Source organism: Gymnodraco acuticeps, unplaced genomic scaffold (assembly GCF_902827175.1).
Source record: "Gymnodraco acuticeps unplaced genomic scaffold, fGymAcu1.1, whole genome shotgun sequence".
Classification (NCBI taxonomy): Eukaryota; Metazoa; Chordata; class Actinopteri; order Perciformes; family Bathydraconidae; genus Gymnodraco; species Gymnodraco acuticeps.
In genome coordinates, this window is record NW_022991325.1 from 661,288 (window position 1) to 683,318 (window position 22,031).

Sequence of the window (22,031 nt, forward strand, 5' to 3'; positions counted from 1 at the left end):
TGTGGAACCTTTTCGGCATAGCCCTTTTCCAGTACCTTTTCCATGAAGGCTTTATATTCTTCAGCGTAAACTGAATCCCTCTTGAATTTCCCAGCAAGGTTGGTTGTACGATGTAGTGCCATGTTGTAATTGTTAGGCAGGGCCAAGTCCTTATCACGGAAGGGTAGAGGTAAGTTGTAAAGTCCGTTTTTGATGATTATTGAACTTTCAGCCAAGTCCATGAATTTCCTGTCCTCACATGACATCTCTCTTTTTTCCTCATATTCCTTTTCAGGGAAATCCTGGTTGTACTGTGAGACTAGCTGGTCCCTCAGATTATCCAGTGAAATTCTATTGACGGTTGCTGACATTGTTTCAGAAGTATCCATAGCAGTGTGAGATTTGAGGGGCCCATTGACCATTACATTACATTGCATTTAGCTGACGCTTTTATCCAAAGCGACTTACAATAAGTACATTCGACCAGGAAGACACAACCTTGAAGAAAACAGAATCATATAAGTACATCAGGTTTCATAGAGCCAAACATTTCAAGTGCTACTCAACTGGCTTTAGGTAAGCCAGTCCTTTATTAGTATAAAAGTGCTTCGTTAATAGTTCTATCGCTTGAAGTGGAGTCGAAAGAGATGAGTTTTCAGTTTGCGCCGGAAGATGTGCAAGCTATCTGCCGTCCTGATGTCAATGGGGAGCTCATTCCACCATCTTGGAGCCAGGACAGCAAACCCACGTGTTTTCGCCGATGGGAACTTGGGTCCCCCTCGCAGCGAGGGCGCAACGAGTCGTTTGGCTGATGCAGAGCGTAGTGCACGCGCTGGGGTGTACGGTTTAACCATGTCCTGGATGTAGGAAGGGCCAGATCCATTCGCAGCATGGTAAGCAAGTACCAGTGTCTTGAAGTGGATTCTAGCAGTTACCGGAAGCCAGTGAAGGGAGCGGAGGAGCGGAGTGGTGTGGGAGAATTTAGGAAGGTTGAAGACCAGACGAGCCGCTGCATTCTGGATGAGCTGCAGAGGACGGATGGCACATGCAGGTAGACCAGCCAGGAGGGAGTTGCAGTAGTCTAGGCGTGAGATGACGAGAGCCTGGACCAGAACCTGAGTCGCTTTCTGAGTCAGCTGGGGACGTATCTTCCTGATGTTGTAAAGCGTGTATCTGCAGCAACGGGTTGTAGCAGCAATGTTTGCAGTGAAGGACAGGTTGTTATCTAGGGTCACACCCAGATTCCTTGCAGTCTGAGTCGGGGAAACAACTGAGGTGCCGATGTTGATTGTTAGGTCAAGAGTGGGACAATCTTTTCCCGGGAGGAAGAGCAGCTCAGTCTTGTCAAGGTTGAGCTTGAGGTGGTGAGCAGACATCCACTGAGAGATGTCAGCTAGACAAGCAGAGATGCGTGCAACGACCTGGGTCTCTGAGCGGGGAAAGGACAGAATTAATTGGGTGTCGTCAGCGTAGCAGTGGTAAGAAAAACCATGCGGGCTAATGACTGATCCGAGCGAGTTTGTGTACAGGGAGAAGAGGAGGGGACCACCCATCCAAACATTGTCTTCACTGCATATGGTCCATTACCCTGACTGTGGATTATATCCCAGGGTTCCAAGGCTTTGGGAACATTCATCCCTATCAGCATTTCAATGTCTGCATCAATTTCCTTGATTTGGATCTGACTGAGATGAGGCCATTTTTCAAGATCGGAGTGTGTGAGAAGGTTTTCCTTTGAGACAGGAATCTTAGTTTGTGTATACACTTTGGGCAAGTTGATAAATTGTCCTCCATCTATGTTTCCTATTTCCAGACCTGTGATTTCATAACTTTTTGCATACCTTTTTTGTCCCATTGTGCGGAGTAGAATTTCAGTCTTTCGTCCTTTAGTATTCAGTTGGTTCATTAGGTTTTCAGTACAGAATGTGGCCGTGCTCCCAGGGTCAAGAAAGGCGTAGGTTTGAATATACTTGCTTCCTTTTGCTGCTTTAACTTGCACCGGAACAATAGCAAGGGCACAATCCTCACCGGCCCCTGTTGACTGATCAGCTGATACCTTCGCACTGTTGATGGATGCTCACTTTGGTTCTGTTCTACTGTTGTGCAGGGTGACTTGTTTTGAATTTAATTCATCAATATGCAGCAGTGTTGGATGTTTCCTTTGGCATGTTAGACAGTTTAGCTTCAATGTACAGTCTTTGCTCATGTGACCCTTCTTAAGGCAACCAAAACAGTAACCATTTGTCTTTAGATAATTAACCTTTTGGTCGTGAGGCTCTGATTTGAGTTTTAAGCAGTCCACTACTGCATGCCTGCCTTGACAGAAACTACATAGGGTTGCAGGGGCAGCTTTGATGTAGGTGGGTTGCTGCACCTTAAATGCCTGTAGCATGGTGTCATAATGTTCAGTTGCGGCGACAGCCGTGGCAAAGCTACTGCTCCTTTTAGGTGTTCTGAGGTCAGTTGTCCTATTGTTGGTGATTATCCTTTTAGTGGGATTTGAGTCTTTAATTTCTCCAAACACTGGGTGTAATAATATGTCAGAATGCTTTTCGGTGAATTCGACCAGATGTTTGAATCTAGCTCTGATGTTTTTCTTTTGAAATTCTTCATACGCTGTTGTGCGCCATCTTTCCCTGAGCTTATATGGTAGCTTGGATACAATTAGTCTTAACGTTGATGTGACGTCTAGCTCATCCATGTACTCCAAGTCCTGCATGGCGTTAAGGCATTCTCTTAGGTATAGTGAGTAGGCATGAAGAGATTTTCCATCATCTGGCTTGATAGCTGTCCAGTTGAGTGCCTTATCCAGATAAGCATTTGCAATTTTCATTTCATTTCCATAATGTCTCTTTAAAAGTTGCATGGCCTCTGAATATCCTCTTTGTGCATCCATGTGAAGACAGCTACGGACCAGATCTCTGGCTTGACCTGATGTAAACTGTTCAAGAAAGTAGAGCCTGTCCTGGCAGTTACTAGTTTTCTCTTCAATTAGGTATCTGAATGCATGCATGAAAGGTTGATAAGAGAGTGGGTCACCAGTAAACACAGGTTTTCCTGAGTAAAAATGTTGATTGCAGGATTTTCCAGTTGTGGGCTTGATGCACCATTTGCTTGCCGAGATCTTTTATGGAAATCTACAATTGTTCTATGTAGCGGAGTTTTAGGTACAGCAGCTACTTCAATAAATTCCAAGACAGAAGTGTCTGTATACGTTTGCTCCACATTGTCCAGTTTACTTTCTTCATCTAAATAAGCATTCATAGCATCCCCAAGATGATCATCCTCATTTGGGCTGAGAAGTACCCTCATTTTGGCATCTGCTGCTGCAATCTGTGATTCCATCTCCACCTTTTCCATTTTTGATTTGAGAATTGTTTCCTCCAGTCGCAGTGCATGCATGTCCTTTAAAGCAGCAGACTTAGTCTCCAGAGCTGCCCTTTCTGCTGATGCTAACTTAGCAGCAGATGAGGCCCTTGATGTTTAAGTCCTTTTGGAGGCATTGGAGATACTGTCAAGTGGATCAACTTGTAGTTGTGCAATACGTTCTCTTCTCCATGCTTTAACTTCCTTTGCAAAGTAATTAAAGTTCATCATTCTGGGTTCATACCAGTCTGTTACATCAATGTCCTTTTCCTCTTCAGATAAGAGTTGTTGGAGAGAATGATGCACTTTATTGAATTCATCCATAGCAGTTTTAAACATATCCATGATGCAATCATCAACATTTCCACCGTCAGTGAGCAGGGCTTTAGTTTCATTTAGTTTTCTTGTGCACACTCCAAGTTTCCCTCTGCGTGTGGCCGTGAGGGATTTTAAAAGATCCTCTGCCTCCGTGGCAGTTTTAGATTCAGTCATTTTTACTTGAGTTGCTTTTAAATTGTATTTAATACCTATGATCAGATTGCGTCTGCGTTAATCCATAACGCTGTTCTCCGCAGCGCGTAAAACTGGCTTGCACAGACGTCCTTATTTCTTTGATGAAGCGTTTAATTATTCCATCCATAACATTTGACACGTTTGGCTCCTATCTTCATTTGCATCCATTGATTAAATCACAACAAGCATGACTCATTCATTTTTTCCTCTGGTTTACTCACGAGTCCCACGCGCACTGCCTCGCTTAGCCTACAAACATTTCCAAAACGAGGCCGGCGTCTGTCCTCTTTTCCACGCGACTCACGGAAGTTTCAATAAGGAAATCCTTGTATCCCTCTTTGCAGCGGGCCATCCACAGAAAAATGGTTTCCAAAAAAATAGTATCCATTCATGAGGCGGGTTTTTTACTATATAGTGGCCAAAATCATAAAAATATAAGAAAGACATATAAATCAAAGCAAAGTGCCGCTGAGGCACCCGTCAGCTAATCTTACGCATGGGAAATAATCAAGATCCGAGCAAAAGTCGTTTCAGTGCGATTTATTATACACGCATCAAGCATTTCTCTTCCTTCTTACCCGATGGTAAAAAACCATAAGCCTACCGGGTGCGCCACTCACTACCACCTGTTTCCCATATTTATAATGAGCAGGTATCCCCTCCCCCGGTGCCCAAAGGCTGCCTTTACAAAAACAGAGGCATAGTACAATTTATTTGATCAACTTAAATAAGAATTAAAAGGAAGATTTACTATAAACAAAAAATAACAATAAAATAAATGGATAACTATTAAATAATATAAGCTCCTAGATTTGGCTTCATCAACATTTTCCAGAGAGCTTTCTTTGAAATCACCAGTTAACGCTAAAAAACACAACATTTATATTGTATGATAAAGTGTTCATTTAATATCTCTGGCTAGCTATAGCTACTTGCTAACGGTTTAGCTTACCCGCGCGATTCAAAGTAACGTCAACAACGTACCTGTAATGTATCGCTTTGCTTACATGTTTGTATAACTTTGAAGTTTACTGACATTTACATACCTTGTTTACCTGGCTCAAGTGGTGGCTCTGGGGTTGTTGTGTGAGCCACCACTTGAGAATTGTCGTCTTTTTTAAGAATTGTTTTTCTTATGTCCATCTTCAAAAAGTCAGAGTCCGACTGACAGTTTAAACATAGTCACAGGATAGGTACCTGTCAGCCAATAAGACACGTTTATTTCCATGCAACTCTCTGGTGATTGATCTGGTGTCTTGCCTCTGTTGCATTCACTGAACACGGGAAATTACAATCCTGCCGTCCTCTCTAGTGTCATGATGAGGTTCAGGTAAAGCACGGTTAATGTATGTTACAACCTGCCTTAAGGCTGGAACAAATAGGGAGGCCACACAGAGTTAAATGCCAAATATCTGTTTATTTAACAGGTTAAAGAAAAACACCTCTGATGAATAGTGTACGTAAGAATCAGACTGTCAGTAGTGTGAGCAGTGTGTGGGTGTGTGGAAGGGTGTTGTAGCATGTTGGAGGGTGCATCAAACCTAACACAGGTTGTAGGCTGAGGTTGCTGCAGCATGCCAGAATCAGAGACTGATCCTTGCAGCTGGGCAACCTTTATACCTTCTTGAGGCTCCGCCTCTAGATGGGCGGGCACAAACAGGACGACCCTCCCAGTACCTGCCAGAGGACAGCAAGGCAGGGAGCACAGCCAGGCAGAAGGGGTCGTCACACCCCCTCCCTTAAAATGGAGGACCCACTAGGATCCTCCAACCTGGGGCACAAAATCACAGACACAAAACACAATAGACAAAACAAGGTTAATCTTGAAATGTTCATACAACCTGCAAGCACATCTGTAGCATCTAGCTCAACCCCTCAGCAACTTTGGTACCTAAGAAGCATTTTAAGAGAGGGCAAACAGAAAAAACAGACACCCTTGCAAGGAGAAAAACACTAGTTAACCGAAGAGGTTATAGCCCTGGACATGGCATCAGCCACTGTATTATCCACACCTTTGACATTTCTAATGTCCAGATGAAAAGGGTGGAGGAAGAGACACCAACGTATAAGGCGTTTGATTAGATCAACTAATTCTGTTCGCTGTGGCTCAGTTACATGACTCAACATTTCATCCGGTAGAACTTGGCTGTACAGAGCCTGAAGGGTGGGATCGTTCTTTTGCTCATTCCCAAGGTCGCTACAAGGCAAAGGAAAGGTAGGCACAGGAAATACAGATTCTTTTTTCTTATCTTTTGTAAGGTCACAAACATTACGGCTGGCAGCACGTGTTACTGCGCCGGTGGCAGGCATCACAGAAGGGGTTTTGGGGAACTTCGCACCTTCTACCTGGGTGATTGGAGACCCAGGCCATACCCGATCACCAGCCAGGTCATTTCCCAAGATGATCTGTATGCCCCCCATAGGCAGAGAAGGACGCACTCCCATGACCACTTCCCCTTGCAGCAGACTGGAGACTAATGTCAGTTTATGCTGTGGAGCAGAGAAGACGGTTAATCCCATCCCCCGGACCTCAACACTGGAACCGGTGTCTGAGAGAAAGGTAACACAGAACCAACAATAAACGAGTCCAACGCCCCTGAGTCCCTTAATATCTTTACCGGTACCTTCTCTTTACTCCCGACCAGTGAAACAAAACCATCAGACACAAAAGCTTTATAACCAGGGTCTATCTCCTCATGTTCACTGACAGGAGCCTGAATTACTGATTCAGATAAAGAGGACTGAGTGTGTTTCCGCACAGCCGCAATGACACTTTCCCTTTCCACTGCACGTAACGATGCCACAGCCCCAGACGCTTTTGCCGACACAGCCCCAGGCCTGGACTTTCTCTTCCACTCAGGACAATCGTTTCTCCAGTGTCCTTTATTAAAACAGTAATTACAGATACGATTGGGGTCAAACTTACCCCGATTCCCACGGTCAATCCTAACTGGAAATGTATCTTTTCCTTCTGCAACACCTTCACTGTAGTGAGCCCCCTCACTACTCTCTTTGTATCCCGCATCTCCACGACCACGGCTGTCGCCAAAAAACACTTTATGGGTCAGAGTAAACTCATCTTCCAGCTTGGCTGCCTCTGAAACTCTGTTTACTTTCTGCTCATTAATGTAGGTAACAACACGGTGAGGCAAGGTACTTTTGTATTGCTCAAGCAAGATAAGCTCCTGCAGATCTTCCAGAGTTTTAACCTGTGAGGAAACACACCAACGGTTCAAACTAGTGGTTAAATCACGAGCAAACTCCATGTGTGACTGCTTCTCTTTTCTGAGTAACCTAAAGCGCTGTCGATATGCTTCAGGTACTAACTAAAATGCCCGAAGTACAGCAGCTTTCACCAACTGGTAATTGCTACTGTCTTCAGCAGTCATGGCAGCGAAAGCCTCCTGGGCCTTTCCAGTGAAGACACACTGAAGCAGAAGGGTGCGCTCAACATCAGACCAGTCTCGTGCCTCTGCTAGACGCTCAAATAACACAAAGAAAATGTCTTGGTCCTTTTCGTTGAACCTCGGAACTATCCTCAAATTAACAGCAATATCAAATGCTTGATTTACAGGAACCTGACCTACAGTTTCTGCAGCTCTCCTAGTCTCAGATGGAAGCTTACCTTCACTCATCAGCTCCAATCTATAGCGCTCCAAGTCTAAATTTTGTCTAACCTGAACTTGAGCCATATCCACTTCCTGAAGACGGGCATTTTGTCTCAACTTTTCAACCTCCACATCACGTTCCAAGTGTAGCATTATAAGCTCTTTCTGTTCTTTAAATGATAGTCCAACCCCAAGTCCAGACAGGACTGGAACCACACCTGAAACATTACCTGACTCAATTGACTGTTGGGAGGTACGCCCCAGAAAGACAGACAAAACACTTTTTCCACTAACTGTGCCTTTATTTCTACCAACAACTCCTCTTTATTCAACTTTTTGGGAAGTTCAAGACCGTAATGGTCAGCCACTCTCAAAAGCTGATCTTTTTTATAAGTACCCAACAAATCCTCATTTGGGGACTCAACAAAATCCTCAATAGAAGCCATTTAACTGTTTACTGACCAAGGCAAGGTTTTCCAGCAGTAACTGATTGTGAAAGACAGCTTTACATATGGAGACCCCACTCCTCTGGCTAACTACCTTACCAAATGCTTACTGAATCACTCAACCCTAGTCTTCGTGTAGAATTGTGGGAGGATTTTAAGCACAAAAGCCCAGTGACCCGGTTAATTCTCAGCAATTGAAAATCACCTAGGCAGTCATGGAGTGCACCCGAGCAAATGCTCTAGCCACTTACTACACAAAAATAACAAACAAAAACAAAAAAAGGTTCAATGGAGACAGCTTGTGTCTCTCATTGCTTATACCTAACAGGAATAAGGGTTCCAAACATTTGACAGCCTTTAACACAAAACCGCAATACCGGAAAACATAGCTTGCCTTGGACAGAAACACAACTGTGAGTAAGACCAACCTGACCTATTTTCCCCTACAAAACTCAGAGTCAACCAACAAGCTGTGTGAACACCCCCCGACTGAAATAGGTCACCATGCCCTTTATCCAGCACCGGAAATTATCCTGGACGATCCCCCACTTGTTACAACCTGCCTTAAGGCTGGAACAAATAAGGAGGCCATACAGAGTTAAATGCCAAATATGTTTATTTAACTGGTTAAAGAAAAACACCTCTGATGAATAGTGTACATAAGAATCAGACTGTCAGTAGTGTGTGGGTGTGTGGAAGGGTGTTGTAGCATGTTGGAGGGTGCATCAAACCTAACACAGGTTGTAGGCTGAGGTTGCTGCAGCATGCCAGGATCAGAATCAGAGACTGATCCTTGCAGCTGGGCAACCTTTATACCTTCTTGAGGCTCCGCCTCTAGATGGGTGGGCACAAACAGGACGACACTCCCAGTACCTGCCAGAGGACAGAAAGGCAGGGCGCACAGCCAGGCAGAAGGGGGGAGGGGTCGTCACATGTATTATAGTATTGAGGGAGAATTGTCCGGGGCAAAATAAAAAACATCCGGGGCCAGGCGACGCGCCTGATTAGAACTTAAGAGTTCTGATGAACTGAGTACTGGGAACTAAGTACGGCAAATTACTTGGTGTGAAAGTGCCTAATGCTTCTAAAATTGTTCTGTGTCAGAATACTGAAATCTGTATTTTTTTTGTTCTGTGTTTCCTTCTAATTTGTTATTATTTACCAGTGGCGAACCATCAGGGCCTTCAAGGTATTCAGAGAATACCCTGGAACACTCAGATAAAAAAATAAATAAAATCGATTTAATTATATAAATAAAATCTGTGTTGTTGATCTGTAATATTACAGTGTTACGTTGATTTGTTTGTCCTTCTCGGACCATACACTACGCATTTCAGTGGTTTTGTGTTAGAAAAGAAAGCAACCAATCAGATCTTGTTCTGGGTCTCTGGGTAGAATATCCTTCAACCAAGGTATTCTACATCCTTGATCCTTAACTGGCTCGAGACAGAGGATCTAGAACGAATGCGACGAAACAATTCATGCCGTTTTATTGTTTTTAACGTTGAAATGACAAGTGCAACAGGTGAAGATGAAGTTGTTGCGGATTTGTTGCGAGTACCCTTTTCAAGACAATTCAGGGAAAAGACGGACATTATAATGCCGCGGCGGGGGGTTGGTTTGTCTACAGAAGGTCCAGTTGTGATAGACTGTTATTTACATTGCTTTTAAAAACGTTCTGTGTGACACGGAAAAAATGGCGAAATCGTGTTGGTGAACACGAATCATTAGATTAATTTCGTGACCATAACACGAAATGCCGTGAGATTACAGCTAACTGCTACAATGTCTTTTTCATAGGAAGACATCGAGCAATTAACTAGCTAGCTGCTACCGCTAACACTGTCTCTTCCCTTTACAACTGAGTAATTCATCCTGACTCACGATCAAACCAAGCAAATTAGCTGGATAGTGAGGTAACATGTTTAACACTGTTAACATTAGTAAAAGGAGAAGTCAGTCAGTTATTAATAATTTGGAGCAGTTGGTTGATTTAGAATTACGAGTGTTGTTGCTTAAGCTAACTGGCTACATTCAGGTACAGTGATGGTTGGCTAGCTGCTAGCCAACTTGCAACTTGCCAGCTAGCATGCTGGGTGCACGTGATTAGCTGAAAGATGTTGACACTGTATTTCTCTCATGGCTTTACACAGAGCACAACAACGGTCCAAGAATATTTTTTTTACAACACAGACTATAATATAAGAGGAACAGAGATGATTGTTTTAATGGCATGAAAGGACACAAAATGGTGTTGTATTTGGTTTATTTCATCTCCTGTCTCATAAACCAGTCAGCAAAGCAGTTTATGTTCACAGAGACAAACCTGATTGTTTTCATTTTTCCTTTACTACTTTGTTAAAGTCTTTCTTTTTTCTCCAGATCTAAAATCTTAAAACTCAAAGCAGGATACTTAGAGATGAATGTGATTCTGAGCAAATGGGCCGATGCCAAAATACAGTGTGTTGGTTGAGTGAGTCGGGTGAAGAAGGGTGAGATAACCACGCAGAGTCAAAGAGCTCAGTGACGGGGGGACTAATGTGACTGCAGTCAAAACTGTTGGTGTGTGTTCCTGTTCTGTTCCACAAGTCCGTTCCTTCTCCTGGGAAACGGCTGATGCAGAGGGGTGATTTGGACGAGGCAGGAAAGAAAGGAGGGGGCAGCTGTTGGGGTGTGTTTACAATTAAAGGCAGGAATAGCAGGAAAGATTTAAATATGAGTGTGTGAGGGTAAGGCTGTATTCTCCCCTCCACCTCACTGAGGGTAAGGCAAACAAAATGTCAGCAGAATTAAAAACATACAAATTACAAAACAGAAGGAAAGTTAAATAAGCAAAGCTGCAGCCCCACAGAGGAAGACCGTCGATGGTGATACTGCACGAAAAACAAAACAAGGGTCCACCTTCTAACAAGAGAGGAGTCTTACTGAACAGCACCTAAGTGACAACAATGTCCAAGATCTCTGCAGCCGGTCATGTGACCGAGTTCACCTGTCCGTCACGCTGAGACATTGACCGGTTCGCAGGTGCTCGACATGGGTTTGAGGAGGCTCACAGAAAAAGTGAGCATGTTCAGGTACGCAGTTAAAGCTCTGACAGATGCAACTCATTTTTTGTGTCCAACTTTGCTTTACACAATCAAACCAAACAAAGCCTGGCAGTAAAATCTAAATCAAAACTAAAGATGGGAAAAAAAACAAGGCTCTATCAAAATAAAACATGATCTATACGGGGGGGCGGATGAGTCACTTAACATAAAGATCTCCAAGCCCACAGAGCCGTGTGCGAGAAGGTTGTGTAAACCGTTTGTAAAGCTGCCCAGCAGTTAGATCCAGGGTCAACATTTAAAAAAAGGGATTTGAGACCAGTGTTCAGGTCAAAATAAATACTTGAAGGGTTTCTCCTGCCATCTTTTGATTCCACATGTGGACATGAGATTAGCAGAAAGTTTAATCAGTCACAGGAATATAAATTACATTGACATATTTCCTGTCACTGTGAGTAGATGGGGTGATACCTCCTCTGATTGATGATGAGTCAACGAAAATTTAGCGGAACCTGGAAGTGGGTGTGTTTGTATTGCTATACTGTGGCACCTTTAATGCTGGGGGGGTTCTAGGTTTCGGGGAGGAGCTTGAGGCAGAATCATGGGAGGGTTTTTATTGCTTTGCAGGGCGGGTACCGCAGGCTAGCTGGCGGACTGGGTGCTTAGAACCAACTCCTCTCACTGAGCTCCAATGAGCGTATGTATCATCCTGGGGCCAATAAAGGATTTCCCTTTTTACAGGCGACACCTTAAAACAACAAAAACAGTAAAACAACCAAAAACACCCCCCAGGAAAAGGAGCTTGCATGGAAAATATGATTATGTTTGGCACGCTGGGGTCAAGGAAGCAAGAAGGAGAGCTGTGGCACGGGAGCAGGCATCTTTTTTTTTTTTTTTAAGTCCAAGGCTATGAGGACCCACTGTGGGGCACATCTGTGCTAAAATACACTTTAACACACAGACACTCGTCACGTCCGCCTGGTGGTCGGGGGGGAGCAGCGTCCTCCCTCTCTGGTCCGTCCCTGCAAACGTCTCGCTCCGAGTGCTGCGGCTCTGAGACGGACATTAAAATGAATGTATAAACACACCGGGGTCCAGCGTAGGGCCACTCTTGTGTTTCCTGCCCCAGTGAAGGTCTTTGAACAGTGTGTTATCCTCTGGGTGACCCCCCCACCACCTCCTCGGTCCACAGGTGGTTCAGGTAATGATGCTCGCTGTGCGCCAGGGAGGGGGGGTACCACTCCTTTTAAAATAGAACCTCTATTCTTCCGTATACGCTATTTAAATATACACACTCCTCAGCACAGCCAAGTCTACAATCATTAGCTTCATAATAAGAATATGAATAAACAGTGAGAATAATAATATCTATATAGATATATCGAGTTTTTGTCAGCAGCCATCACTAGAACATTCAGGGTGGTAATTGCATATGTACAACAAAAAACGTCATTTACATCCTTGAGCTCGAGGCTCAGGGTAGGAAGTCATATGGGGGGGTTGTTTTGGGTTGTGGGGGGGTGGTGGTGAATGCTGGTGTGTTATCTGAGCCTCTTCTCTGCTGAATAGATGGACATGTAGTAGTCGTTGCTGCCGACCGCCAAGTGGGGCTGAGTGGAGAGAGGGAAGATTATTACAGGAGGATAATGTGTGTGCGTTCACAAAAACTGAGCAGAGGGTAAAGTGTGTACTGAAGAAAACAACATATGTCGAGTGGATCAACTTAATAATTGGTGGCAGTGACTCTGGCCCAAGGGAGTTCACTTGGGAACCAGAGGGTCGCTGGTTCATCTCCCAGGAACGAACCAAGTACGAGTGTGGACTCACACTTTAAAAGGTACCAGTGTCCCTCCTGGGCACTTCCGAGGTGCCTTTGAGAAAGGCATCGGACCCCCACACTGCTCCCTACATATATACAGTATAGATGCTGTGTGTGCGTGGTACTTTGCACATGTGTGACGATTTAATATAGACTCGACCTGAATCCTCCACTTCCAATTTTTTTCTCTCATTTCCATAAAAGAATAAAAGAATGAAAAAAATAAGTCAAGTTATAAATGTCATAGATTAGGAAATGGTAGTTGTGATTTAGTTTAAAAAAAAATAAAAAATATCCATAATTACTTTGTATCTACAGTATCTACATACAGGGCCTGTTTGCAGTGAGAGCACTCTTGTGTTTGAACTCTTGACTCAGTAGTTTTCTAGAAATATTGGTTATTTGTGAAATAAACAGATCAAATCAATAAACCATTAACAAAAATAATTCTACATTTTTCATATATTTTTAGTTCCCGTGACATTTGGCCTTTACGCCCTAAAAATTATTACAACAACAACAAAGGAAAGTGGTCTTTCCCCTTGAGCTACTCTATACTATACATTAAGACTTTCCAATACATAATACACATTTGCAAAATATAATTCATTATTATACATTACTACCCAAACTTTGAAATGTTTGAAGCTCCCTGCCATGCGGTGTTATTTACCCAGTGAGGATGGAAGGCTAGACAGCTGATGGCCCCGATCCTCTGCCCCATGAAACCGTCATAGTATTTAATGTTGCTGATCACGTCTCCGTTAGCGTTGTACACGGCTATGAACTGGTTCATCGACCCGCTGGAGAGAAGGGGAGACACAACATCACTTCAAACATCGGCTGTGTGTAACACTGGACGTCAAGTAAAGTAAACACATAGTTAACGATATTGAACTTAGTGAACCTGCATGTACACCAACACACTCACCAGGCGAACAGGTTGGCCTGGGGATGGATGTCCAGCGCCGTTAACCCCTTCACTGTCTGCAGTACGTTGACCGAGTCCGGTGACCGCGGCTCGAAGAACCGGACGTCTCCGTTAACACTGGGGGGGGGGGGGGGGGTTGTTTACAGTACAGGCAACAAGAGTTCAACTGGAACGTCTGCATGAAATGTTACATGAGGAAATAACGGGCATACCTGACACTGATAATATGTCCGTCTGTCTCCTTCTGCAGATGAGCTTTGACCACCCAGGCTCCGTGCTCCCTGTAGGTCATCACGCGGCTGTACACACACACACACACACACACACACACACACACACACACACACACACACACACACACACACACACACACACACACACACACACACACACACACACACACACACACACACACACACACACACACACACACACACACACACACACACACCACACACACACACACACACACCCACACACACACACACACAGTTCAACACTGTTTCTGCATAGTCAGGAAATAACACCAGGAACAGTGCAGTGTTAGAATCTGCTTTCCTGCATGAAAATAAACCCAACTTTGCACGGTCCAGTTGAATGCCAAACTTCTTCGACTGTCCTGTGGTAATAGTCCTGATAATAGTGAAACACGCACCAACTAAAGTGGTAGAGTTGTATTTGTTGCTGTGATAAGCAGGAGAGGCAATGATAACAAAATAAAGGGTCTGGTTCAAATCTTAAAATAATTACTGTACTGTAGGAATACTGTTAAAATGTGTTCTAATTACATGTATTTATTTATTTTAACTTTGGTTCTTCTTTGTGTGTGGGTGACTATGAATTGGTTGGCTCTTCTTCTTAGTTTTTCTGCTGTCACAGACACATTGTTAGTTCTGAATTTGATTTACCGATTCTGCCATATCTGCAAACTCAATATAAAGATTTGAAAGAAAAACGTTTTTAAAAAGTTTAATTTTTGAATAATTTAAACAGTGTTTGACCCTGTTATGTTAAACTCTTCCTCTCATGTTCATGTGGATTTGGGATTATATTCTTATGTAAAACAACTAAAGATAATCCAAAACAGCAGTCTAAAGGCCTTTTCCTTCTGCTGGACATGCATTAAGAGTGAAAGCCCACTAGGTGGCACCATGGGATCGTACATGGAGAAAGCAAGAGTCTCCTGCAGGGAACAAATCCTGCAAATATCTTTTTAGAATTCAGCCTTACCTGAATACCCACAATGCACTCTATCACAGTCGGTCAAATACATCCTGCCTACAGGTGGGAAAGGAAGTGCATTTGATCTCACTAACATTGAAGGAACACGAACATTCACAACAATTTCCTAATTTTAGATTAAAGTAAGGACTTGTAAACGCCTTCATATATGCAACATTCCATCCTGAATGTTCGAACTTTCCCTGAATGATCCGTCCTCTGGACCGATCAACACAGCTGCTGGAAGATGCAACTTCACGCCTGAGGAGAGGTTACTTAAAGATTGATAGGCCTCTTCATTGTTTAACTGCTTTGTTTTCCCCCTACGGGACTGAGATTAAAATAATGTTTAACCACCTGGGGGGATAGGGGGCCACAAGGGTCCATTAAAGAGGGGGCTCGGCCCAAAGGGAGATTTACAGCACACTATATATAATAAGTATGGATTAGAGAAGTGAATAATGTAGCACTGTGTGGGAGTTTATGCCCACAGAAACTGCTGTGTGTGTGTTCTTAAAAGTATTTAAATAATGCAAGGAGATATTAAACTGAATATAACTAAATGATGAGAGCACATTGAGCTCGTATTAAAACAGAAAGAGGTTTTTTTAAATGATTATTTTATAACACTACACTCATTTATTTATGCTTTAAATCTTACAGCTTTTTGTTTTTTAAACGTGAATGAAAAACAAAGGAAAAAAAATATTTAGAAATAAAATGTAAAAAACCTTAAAACAAACATATAGTAATCAATAAATAGTTATAAAAAAACAGCCAAAAGTGATTATTAAACAAATAAGTTTCAAACTAAATAACTATTCATATGCATATTTATAATAATAATAATGGTTATGATTACAAAATAAATAATAATAACAATAATGGGTTTGATAATAATAATAACGAAAACATTTAGATTTTGACAAAGTTGATTGTAAAGGGGGCCTAGAATTTGTCCTCATAATTTCATTTTAGTACTAGTATTCCACAGTAAATCAGAATGAGAGGGAGTGTTACCAGTCGTTGGGACCCATCCTGCGGTCGAACAGGCGCACCGACCCGTCCCCCAGCCCGGCCACCACTAGGGAGCGCTGCGAGTCGCAGGACAGGCTGGTCACACAGCTGTCCGCCCCTGTGGGGATGTCCTGGTGGATACACACAAACACCCCCATCACATTCAAGATTCAAACGCTGCATTTTCCTATGCATAAAATGTACGGAGTAGTTATGAAAGGTCCCAGACTCCTCCAACATGCAACATAAATAAAAAGGAACAATAAAAAAGGTCCAAGAAGAAGAAGAAACAACAAACAGGAATAAAAAGGCGCAATAAAATGTTGTTGCTAATATGCATGTACATGCAGACTATATCAATGTACAAATAAGATACAATTAAATTAAATACTGTACAGTAGAATAAAAAACTGCTTATTCTTATATAAATATGTGAGCTGTAACAGATGTCTGCCATTAAAGGCTTGTACAGTAGAACAAAGGCAGCGCTGTCAATAATACAACGCTCGTTCCCCACTGAGGCTGGAGCCACACGAGAACGGTAACGCAAACAAACCAAAATCGTTATAAAAAAGTCTTCCGTCCACACGCAACAGGCACCAGAAACGTGTCCTTCCACACGAGACCGCTCGACCCGCTGGAGATGCTGTAGTACATATGCCGGGCATGTAGGTGGTGCTGTACTTCCGCCACAAAATACACCAAAAGCAGCGAAAAAGACTTCCGAGCATGGTTTCCATGGTTGCCCTTCTGTTTATTCTCCACGGTGGATTTAGCAGCAGAGGTGGGGAGAGGCAGGGCTCTTTTTCTCCGTCAGCAGCAGCTGATCTCTGATCCCTCTCTCCTGTCCGATTAGACTTCACTAGCGTTTATGTCCATATCGATCAGATCTAGCTAGTTCTAGCTAATGATATGACTGCCTGAGTGTCAAAGGACACCTAAACAATAAGCGACATTTTGACCGGAGAATTTGAGATTTCGGCAAATGGAAACTCTGCCGTGCGGGGGGGGGGGGTCTGCTGGAGGCACCTGCTGGGTGCACTGTCCTGCGAGATACCGGGACCTGGCTCGAAACACTCGGAAAACTGTTGTTGTTGGCGAAAGACATCAGCAATGACGCGGGTGACACGGGGGGGAGCAGGAGAGGTGGGGAGAGGCGGGGCTATTGCGTCATCGTTATCAGGAAATGATCGTATAGGGCGTACACACACAGAGCCGCTTGGCCCCCCAGAGCGTTTCGTCCGCAGATCTACCCACCTTGGGACCCGTTATCGTTATCTGCGTTTCCCTGTCGGCCTCGTGTGGCTGAACCGTCTATATGATAGAGAACTGTAGCGGATACGACCGTTACCGTTCTCGTGTTGCTCCAGCCTGAAGCTTCTGTGAAGTCGTCCATCATGTGATCTGCAGAGCGCTGGCATCTGCAGCCACAGGCTCTACCTGCACACCGTCCATCCATCAACACTGAGATTAGCACACGATCATTACGTGTGTATAAACAAAGAACAAACACACTAATGGTGCTGACTCTTCTACAGACTTCCATTAGTTTACCGAGACACAACAGCATGAGTATACTGTAAGCTGTGCACATTAGTACACATGTGAATACAGGGCTCCTACACTGTTTCAAATTTGAAATTCCAGACTTTTTAGTAGATATTTACTATATTTAAGTGGAAATAACTAGATATGAACTAGATATACTTAACATTTTTATTTTAATAAATAGATTCACAAGCCTGCCTCTCCAGCACAAAATATCTGGGCCCGTAGAGTGTGCACACTTTTGTTTTGTTCAAGACCCGCCCCCAATCCCGGCTCAGTTGAAAGAAAGGAGAGGGAGCTTTGTAACCCTAATGATCATAATAAAGGCTACAATTGTGTTTGTACTGGGAAGTTATTTAACTAAAGATACATTTCTGCTGATTTACAGAATAGATCAGTCAAAACAAAGGTCTTCAGCAACAGCCCCTCAGAGCCAAGTTTATTACTTTCACGAGTTGCTAAATGGACATGCGTCCAGCTGTATTGTCTGTGACAGACACACTCTCAGTACCTGGACCTTCATCTCCCTGTCCGTGTCCCAGATCCGGACCACTCGCACGTCTCCGGAGGTCATCAGGAGTCCCGTGTCCTGCTCCCAGTCCACCACCATGCCCGCACCTACAGAGTGGGACCAGAGCAGTTAGAATGACACACACACACACACACACACACACACACACACACACACACACACACACACACACACACACACACACACACACACACACACACACACACACACACACACACACACACACACACACACACACACACACACACACACACACACACACACACACACACACACACACACACACACACACACACACACACACACACACACACACACACACACACACACACACACAACATTAAACAGTTGACCTTTAAAAAAACTAATCACAATTAATGCTGTGTCAACAAGGTGCCAAGTATCCGAGTATAAATAACATATTAAATAAGTGAATATAATCTGTACACTATGTGAACTGCAGTTTTAATTTACGGGTTTTGAGTTAATTTGATTTATAAGTGAACCCTCACACACGTAAACCAGAGCATGTGTTGTCCCCCTGAAACACAACACACAGTCTGTGGAGGTCTCAGAGGGCTCCGGCTGCCACATGTAGCAAGTCAAATGACGGATTAGAGAAACAGCTTTCAGCACCAGCGTGTGACTGATATCAACCACAGAGGCTTGAGCAGAAACACCAATAGTTTTCTGTAGACAGCAGGTGCATGAGCAATAATAAATAACTGTTTTCAATGTATAAAAGTTATATGTGACTCATTGTCACCGAGTTTGTGTTTCTGATAAAAGTTCCACATGTTTAGAAATGTCATGCAGTTGGAAGCATGGTATAGCATCCTTCACGTAACGGGAGATGCAGACGATGACCCTAGATCAGAGCCTGTTAGCAGATTCTGGCTTAGATGACTCAAACGGCACTTAAGTGAGAAAGTGAGGAGGCAAGAAGCTGAAGACAGCAGGACCCTCATGTGATGGCATGTGATGACAGCGGGACCACCCTCTCTCTCTGCTGGCTGAGAGGCTGCAGCCTGGAGGTCCGCTCGCTCCCAGTGAAGGGCTTAATGCTCTGAAAGCTTGCATCATTTTTATGATTCATCACATCTTGCCCTCTGGAGGGAACACAGGGATTTTAGCCTTCGCAGACCATTTAAATGCACAACAACCTATATTACACCACCCATAAAAAGCATATTAGGGCCCCTTTAAAGCTGGTTCCAAAAGCAAGTTTATCTTTTAAAAATATTATGAAAACATGCACAACTTTACAGCAGAAGATATGTTTACAGCCTTCTGCAAAACACGGTTTTGATCTCTATAGCCAAATTCACAATTTCTGACCAGTGTATAGGGGGGGGGGGGGGGGGGGGGTGGGGAACTCACCTGTTAAATTGTATTAATGCTTAACCCTAAACTAAATTAATAGTGCAGACCCTTTGAGTGACTGGTGCATGAAGCCTTTGTGGCTTTTTCAAAAAACAAAATGGAGACAGTCACATGGATACCTCAAGGCTTTAGATCTAAAGTCTAAAACAAAATGGTTGACGTTACTGTGGCTAAGTCAACGCCTCCACCACTTTTCGCTTGTTGCTAAGGTTCAGTTGAGCTATGTCTAGCTGAGTTCGCAAAATTCTGCAATAAGGCAACCTTCAACATTTTTAAAGCCATGGTAACAAGAAAATAAATAATCAATACATGTTATGCACTAATTAGCTTGCTACAGAGCCGGAAGCTGCAGTTCATGTTTGGAAGAATAGTGAATGCTTTGTCAGAGGTAACCAAGTGGATCTTGACTTTAAATTATTTGTCCGAAAAAAACTTCTGTTGGATCCTAGTTGCTACACATTTGTAAAAATGTATCTCAGAACCACATTTCCTAAAAGCCTTGAAACAGAAAGCGAACATGCTATTTTGGAAACCGAAGTGAATCTGGTGAAGGACAATGGGAGAATAGAGGCTTGTAGGTCTTTCTCTCACAAGGATGCTTTTATTATCACAGACGCTACAGAAACAGCATCCTTTCCTCTCCTCTTGAATCTTTGACACCATGCTTCATTTCCTCCTCCACTTTCTCTCTGGGAGCCCAAACAAGAGGCCAGGTCACAATTGTTCCCTTCTTTTCTTGGTGGTTGGTTTGTCCATTCTGGGCTACTGTAGAAACATGGCTGTCCATAATGCCTGACCCTAACATAACCCTAATTCTAACCTGTGTAGGAATGAAGAGCTCGATTTAGTCAAAAGACATACAACAATTCTTAGTTACAGGTGGTTATACACTAATAAAGAACACAGTTATTGTATATTATATTCAATTTCTGTCAAAAAACATATCAATCTTACACTCTGAACCTTCAAGACAGGTCTCAATTTAAAGGATAATGCAGAACTTGCATCGTGATATCTTTCCAGTCCTCTTTTTCTCCTTTCATCCACTTCCTCTCAACCCAAACTCCCTTTATCCTAAATCTTTCTCTCAGTCCTTTTTCCTTCTCCCCTCTAGGCGAACAACGACTCCCTGACTCCAATCGAAACAGTTTTCTCAGAGTTTAGGGGTCAGAACTCAAGCATCTGAAACCTTAAACCCAACCTTTCAGTTTTTATTGCACGCGGTCAACCCTCAGCTGCTCAGAACGGGATACAATTCTGCCTTAGAGGGAACCTTTGTGGGTCTTAGTTACCCACACAGAAATCAATACGGACATGGAGAATAGATATGTGAGAAGGACGGACGGGAGCAAAGGAGTGTGGGCAATGTTCCCTCAGCTGTAAATCTCCATACAGAGGTGGAGGTAAAGATAGCTTCGATGTTCATTCTCTCTTTAAGCCTCCTCTCTTTCCCTCCCTGCTTCAGATCAAATGTTCTCCCCCAATAACATTATCAAAAACAATAATGAAATAGTTTGCAGAGTGTTTTTTCCCCTTGTTGAATCTTTAACAGCAACATCTTCTTACCAGCAGTACATCATCCTGTGCCAGTGTGCCGAGACACTCTAACCTCATTAGTGATATACTTATCTATTTCTTTGCATACATATCTTTGTTCCACTCCCCTGTTTTAATCTCTGGAGAAGGCATCGTGTTCTGCATTGTCTTTCTGCGCTATTATATCTGGTGATGGAGTAGCTCTCCTACACACTGCAGCTCATTAAACCAGTGTTGAGGACTTCTTGGTTCTCTCTTCCTTCATCGTGATGCTTTGAAGAGTTCTTCCAGGGCTAGGGTTAGAAACTGCTGCAGGATTACAGGGACCTGCCCCAGCCTGTGCCTCTCAGAGAAAGTGACGGAGCACTCTGACTGGCAGGGAGACTTCTCGGCTTTAGAATGGGTCTAACCTTTACAAACTGGTCCACAGGACCAAAGTTTCTTTGGCAAAAGGACCTACCTGTAAGAGAATGCAAGGTGGGAGAAATCAATGAGGATGATCCTGAACTTCGCAAGGAAGACGGGTCATTATTGGATCGCTTACAGAAATGCTCTGATTGGTCAAGAGCAGTTGCAAGACTGAAACGACATGCCAAAGAACACCAAGGTGTGAAACAAAGAACCAATGAATATACAACCATTCAAAGGCGAAAGACCAAAGTTACCTGACAACAAGACGTGCGCAGTACACCGCCTAAATTGTCTTGAAAGAAGACTAAAGAAGTCTTTCCAGGGTCAGATAGTAGGGTCAGAAAACTTAAATGACTGGTTAGCCAAACCACATTAGACAAAAAGGGTAAACCCACAATTAGGACTGTGTTCCTTGAAAGATCTGTACACAAGGTTGTTACTCTGCTTGAGGCAGAATAAGGTGTTTAATGTGTTGCCTGAGATTCCATGTTAAGTTGTTATCTACAGGTAATGTCTATTTCAAAGGGTAAAGCGTGTACTTTGTACAAACAATCTTTTGTGTGAAATCTCACGAGTAATGTGTGATTTGGTGGGAGTGTAAGTGCAGCCTTTACATGTTCATAATTTAACTGTAATGTGTATTTTCTATGTGTACTAATTATTATTGTTGTAATGTT

The 22,031-nt window shown here is 43.3% G+C and overlaps 1 protein-coding gene across 1 annotated transcript in view; it reads right to left on the minus strand.

The window, feature by feature from the left end:
• Positions 1–10,161: 10,161 nt before the first annotated feature.
• rptor (regulatory associated protein of MTOR, complex 1) overlaps positions 10,162–22,031 on the minus strand; it is a 262,325-nt gene continuing 250,455 nt past the window's right edge. The window contains 6 exon segments of the mRNA XM_034240379.1: positions 10,162–12,566; positions 13,449–13,578; positions 13,707–13,823; positions 13,919–14,005; positions 15,948–16,075; positions 18,004–18,110. Coding sequence (XP_034096270.1) covers positions 12,498–12,566; positions 13,449–13,578; positions 13,707–13,823; positions 13,919–14,005; positions 15,948–16,075; positions 18,004–18,110 — 638 coding nt within the window. The 3' untranslated portion in view covers positions 10,162–12,497.